This window comes from Sinocyclocheilus rhinocerous, unplaced genomic scaffold (genome assembly GCF_001515625.1).
Source record: "Sinocyclocheilus rhinocerous isolate Xijiao unplaced genomic scaffold, SAMN03320098_v1.1 scaffold1198, whole genome shotgun sequence".
Classification (NCBI taxonomy): domain Eukaryota; kingdom Metazoa; phylum Chordata; class Actinopteri; order Cypriniformes; family Cyprinidae; genus Sinocyclocheilus; species Sinocyclocheilus rhinocerous.
Window position 1 is genome coordinate 158,929 of NW_015649585.1, and position 5,530 is coordinate 164,458.

The 5,530-nt window shown below is 34.2% G+C and overlaps 1 protein-coding gene across 5 annotated transcripts in view; it reads left to right on the top strand.

The window, feature by feature from the left end:
• Positions 1–5,530, top strand: part of kansl3 (KAT8 regulatory NSL complex subunit 3) — a 35,719-nt gene that overhangs the window by 12,083 nt on the left and 18,106 nt on the right. For all 5 annotated transcript variants that reach the window (XR_001636639.1, XM_016515680.1, XM_016515679.1 and 2 more), the window contains exons 7-12: positions 1,484–1,600; positions 1,807–1,905; positions 2,735–2,806; positions 2,895–2,969; positions 3,089–3,246; positions 5,324–5,387. Coding sequence is in view for 4 of the 5 variants with exons in the window: in XM_016515680.1 (XP_016371166.1) it covers positions 1,484–1,600; positions 1,807–1,905; positions 2,735–2,806; positions 2,895–2,969; positions 3,089–3,246; positions 5,324–5,387 (585 nt within the window). In the remaining variant the exon portion in view is untranslated. The remainder of the gene's footprint in view (positions 1–1,483; positions 1,601–1,806; positions 1,906–2,734; positions 2,807–2,894; positions 2,970–3,088; positions 3,247–5,323; positions 5,388–5,530) is intronic.

Consider the following 5,530-nt stretch of genomic DNA (forward strand, 5'->3'; position numbering starts at 1 on the left):
TTTCAGAAAGGCGGGGCATAGAGGAGAAACAATAATGTACAGTATGTGGGAAATAATGTGTTTTTTGAACCTTAAACCGCATAAACACATTTCATTACACCAAATACACAAAATAATGTTGTTTTTAGCAGCATCATATGACCCCTTTAAGGCATCTAAATGATCAACACGTTCAAAGCTTTCCAAATAAAACTGTTGTATGCAATCTACTACATGCCTTCTGTCGTCCGATTAGTAGTTCATACATTTTTGGCAAATAAAAGGTATCTAGTAGGGGTGCAACGGTTCTCTGTAAAAAATCGAACCGTACGGTTCTCCACACACGGTTCGGCATGCACTAGGACCGCGGTTCAACTTAAATCTGACAATGCATCTGTAATATGGTTTGTTAGAGTTCGGCTAATGCATGTTTCTGTTGATGGATACAAATTCTGGCTTCCCAATACATTACAACAAGTGCGATGAGAGAAAAAAAACAATACGTGGACAAACCAGTCACTCCTTGTTCAATGCGAGTGCTGTATGCTGGAATAACTCATTTATGCCGTCATCACGTGTTGATAGCGCAGGTGAGACCTGAACAGCACACGTTGCTATCTGTGTTTAAACTAAACTCATTTAAGCCTGGCCAGTTTAAATATTAAAGAGCCAGAACTCGCGCGCAGTGAGAAGATCTGTGTGTGCGCTCATCCGAAGCACGTGAACCCGCCTCTCAGAATGCGCGCAAATATTAAGCTCTCTTTGAAGTATTGTGCTTGAATGGACAAATTCACACAAAAATTATGTCAAAATGCCCGTCTTGGTGAGTATCCTCGCAGACATAGTCGGCTGAACAAACAGTATCAGTGCGTTCTCTTAAAGTGACAGCACTTTCTTAAAGTTAATTAAATAGCAACAACACGGAAATATCTCACTTGCTCTTCATTGAATAACTTTTGTAACTTTAAGGAATACTTTTTAATTTATACAGTCAAATATGCAATGTAGTTTTACATTTGATTACTTTATTCAATTTCTGTACCTAAAAACTGTTAGACCTACCTAAAAAAACCTGAAAAGCACTGTTTATTTTATTTGTATCTTCGCTCTATTGCATTTATTTGTGCCGTTGCTTGTAGTTAGATTATTTGTTCTTATTTTCTTTATTTTTATTTGACAATATGGTTTTTTCCCTAAACATAGCACATACGAATCGTACCGAAACAGTGACTCTAAAACCGTGATACAAACCGAACCGTGAGTAAGTTGAACCGTTGCACCCCTAATATCTAGTAAAAGGTGTAGTTTCTTTTAGTATAACTGTAAAAATGTCCCCTTTCAGGTTGTGGTTCATGGTGCATTGCATTATTTGTTTGAATATGAATTTGTATCCGCATATGCACCAAATTGTTTGTTTGTGGTAGGATTTCTGTGATATAAAAGACTTTAACTGAAAATGTCTGTTTTCTGAATCTAATCTGAATATTTATGTTTATTTTTTCAGAGTAAACTTCCTGGATCCCCCCTGATCCTGATAGCTCCATCAGGACCAACAAACCCCGCCTTCTCTACCTCTCGACGAATGAGATTCTGGCAATCTCAGCTCTCCTGTCTAGGGAAGGTATGCAAAATCACAGGCAAATACAGCTGTCACGAACACTTTGATTTTGTGTTCATCATTATTTCTGATTTAGGCTTGGTTTCATTTAGATTAGCATCATTTGTAAATAAAGTATTGTATTAATGTTATCATTCTTGCATTCATAGAGTGATTTTAGGTTCTGATTCAAATAAAACTGATTTAGTGTTTTGTTTTTGGTGATTCAGGTCATTCCCATTAATGTTCATGTGGGCAGTGGAGCCAACATCGGAATCACGCAGTGTTTAGAGCACATGATCGGCACAGTCAGAGGAAAAGTTATTGAGGTACAAAACAACACACAGGACTAGCTAGCCAATTACACTTTTGCTTTATAGGAAAATATATGGTAACACTTTATTTTAAGGTGTCCTTGTTACACAGGTTACATGCGCTTACTATTATAATAACATTCAATTATGCATATTTACTAGCAGGTTAACCCTAAATCAAACCCTAATCCTAACTCTAACCGTATAGTAAGTACATGTAGTTAATTAATTTTACTCCGTACTTAAATGTATACATACACTGTGACAAGGACACTTTAAAATAGTGTAACCAAGTAAATAAATCAGCAATGTGATTTTTCTGTAGCCTATTTCTGTATTTTCTGATCTCAGGCATATGATTCATGTGAATTGCGTATATGAGGAAAATTGGCTGCATTTTCAAATAGATTTAAAATGCATTTATTTTATGCGTAGTGTAGCTTTCAACAGCACCATTAAAAAAAGAAAAAGAATATATATATATATATATATATATACACTGAACAAAATAATAAACGCAACACTTTTGTTTTTGCCCCCATTTTTCATGAGCTGAACTCAAAGATCTAAGACTTTTTATATGTACACACAAGGCCTATTTCTCTCAAATATTGTTCACAAATCTGTCTAAATCTGTGTTAGTGAGCACTTCTCCTTTGCCAAGACAATCCATCCACCTCACAGGTAGTTTCTTTATATTCTTAAAACTCCACACACATTTATTATTTGTCATTGTGTTTTAAATTATTCTGTTCTTGCCATAAAATTAATCTTAGGTGATGACATGGCATATAATAAATAAATCATGAGGTGTATTTAAAGATTTGTTTATTTTTTGCTCTAGGTTCACAGTCACTTTCCTCACAAGCCGATCATCTTGGTGGGCTGGAATGTGGGCTCATTGGTCTCTTGTCATGTAAGTCTCTCTTAACATTAGTTTTCTGAATGTAGCCTATGATCAGCTGTAAAATGATGAATTTATAGATGTCTGTGTTTGCGTCCAGGTGTCCCTTATGGAGTATGTGACTGCTGTTGTGTGTTTAGGTTTCCCTCTCCAAACCGTCAATGGGCCCCGAGGGGTAAGAGGAAACAGTTCATAGTTTCTCACTGCTTTTTGCCATGATGAGTAGCATGAAAACATTTAGCAGATACATTAGCATTGCTGGCTGAAGTATAAAGTTTGTATTGTGTTTGTCAGGATGTTGATGATCCGCTGTTGGACATGAAGACTCCAGTGCTGTTTGTGGTCGGTCAGAACGCTCTTCAGGGCAGTCCTGAGAACATGGAGGAGTTCAGGGAGAAGATTCGGGCTGATAACAGCATGGTAGTTGTTGGAGGGTCAGATGACAACTTGAGGTTTGTGTCTTCAGACATTCACACGTGTGTCTAGACATGAAAGAAGGGCTGGGCGATAAATCGATAACGATAATTATCGCGATATAATTTTCCCCGATAAAACGATATGAAGAGTTTGATAAATGTTCGATATAATGTTTATGTGCCAAAAGTGGAACTAAACCGCGCGACTCATTTGAATCGCACCACACGGACCGTTTATCCGCTCAGATCACAGTTCGAACTGCTGCGCGGCACGAGCTCACTAGTGCAGACGTGTTTCAGCGCTGTGAGATCCAGCTGTGAAGCGTGAATCAGAGAAGAACACAAATGACTTAAACGATGAAACAGCGCTGACAAACAGCAGAAACACTGTGCGCAACGATAGAGTCAGGAGGCTTTTCAATCTACAAATCGTCATCATTTACCATAGATTTGCTGTAGTAACACTAACTGCATTGTGGTATTGTCAGAAATGTGGGTATTTGTATCGAATTTTATTACATTATTAATGGAGACATGAATTAAATGTATTAAAAGTAGTGCTGTCAATTAATCGCGATTAATCGCATCCAAAATAAAAGTTTTTGTTGACATAATATATGTGTGTGTATTGTGTATATTTATTATGTATATATAAATACACACACATACAGTATATATTTAAGAAAAATATGCTATGTTTATATATCAAATATATTTATATGAAATATAATAATATAAATATATAAATGTATATATGTGTAAATATTTTCAAAATATATACTGTATGTGTGTGTATTTATATATACATACATATTGTATGTAAACAAAAACTTTTATTTTGGATGCGATTAATCGTTTGACAGCACTAATAGCGCTGTGAGATCCAGCTGTGAAGCGTGAATCAGAGAAGAACACAAATGACTTAAACGATGAAACAGTGCTGACAAACAGCAGAAACACTGTGCGCAACGATAGAGTCAGGAGGCTTTTCAATCTACAAATCGTCATTTACCATAGATTTGCTGTAGTAACACTAACTGCATTGTGGTATTGTCAGAAATGTGGGTATTTGTATCGAATTTTATTACATTATTAATGGAGACATGAATTAAATGTATTAAAAGTAGTGCTGTCAATTAATCGCGATTAATCGCATCCAAAATAAAAGTTTTTGTTGACATAATATATGAGTGTGTATGGTGTATATTTATTATGTATATATAAATGCACACACATACAGTATTTATTTAAGAAAAATATGCTATGTTTATATATCAAATATATTTATATGAAATATAATAATATAAATATATAAATGTATATATGTGTAAATATTTTCAAAATATATACTGTATGTGTGTGTATTTATATATACATACATATTGTATGTAAACAAAAACTTTTATTTTGGATGCGATTAATCGTTTGACAGCACTAATAAAAAAATGTAATGGAATATAATTAGTATTTTTCTAATTAAGCTATAGCATGTGTGCATTTAGCCTATGCTAAATGTTTTTAGACTACTGTTTTTCATACAAATACCTAAAAACCATATAGTTATATTTTTACCATGGTATTGAGGTGTGCTGTATGTGTGGTTTTAACTGTTTGTCATGATTTAAATTATGCTACTATAGAAGACCAATGATTAATTAAAAGAAAAACTCAGAATAATGAAATTTCACCATATAAAAATGAGGTTGCTACAATTTTTTACAGATGTTACTGATTTTGATAATGAACAAAAATTTACATCTGCATCCTAACTCAAGCTACTACAATTATCAAATGTGCATTCCTAAGAGACAAAAAAGTAATATTATTATTAATATTATCAGGCAACACAAACCTGTTTCTTGGTTTGAAACAATATTACATGCAGAAACTAAGAAATTAATGTTTCTATTAAGATGTTTATTTTGTTAAGGAAAATGGTCTGGTTTCTACAACTTTCACTTTGGAGCAAAAATCTGGCTTTAAACTTGAAAGAAATAAAGATTGACATTTATCATGATAATTATCAATATCGACTGATATGAAAAAAATGATCGTGATAATTGTTTTGGCCAATTGTTTGGCCCTAGTTGAAAGCATTCGGCTTTGTTTACAGGATCAACTCCACTAAGATGAAGACGGAAGGCCTGACACAGACCATGGTGGATCGCTGCATTCAAGTCAGTACTTCTCAATATTACATGCAGAAACTAAGAAATTAATGTTTCTATTAAGATGTTTATTTTGTTAAGGAAAATGGTCTGGTTTCTACAACTTTCACTTTGGAGCAAAAATCTGGCTTTAAACTTGAAAGAAATAAAGA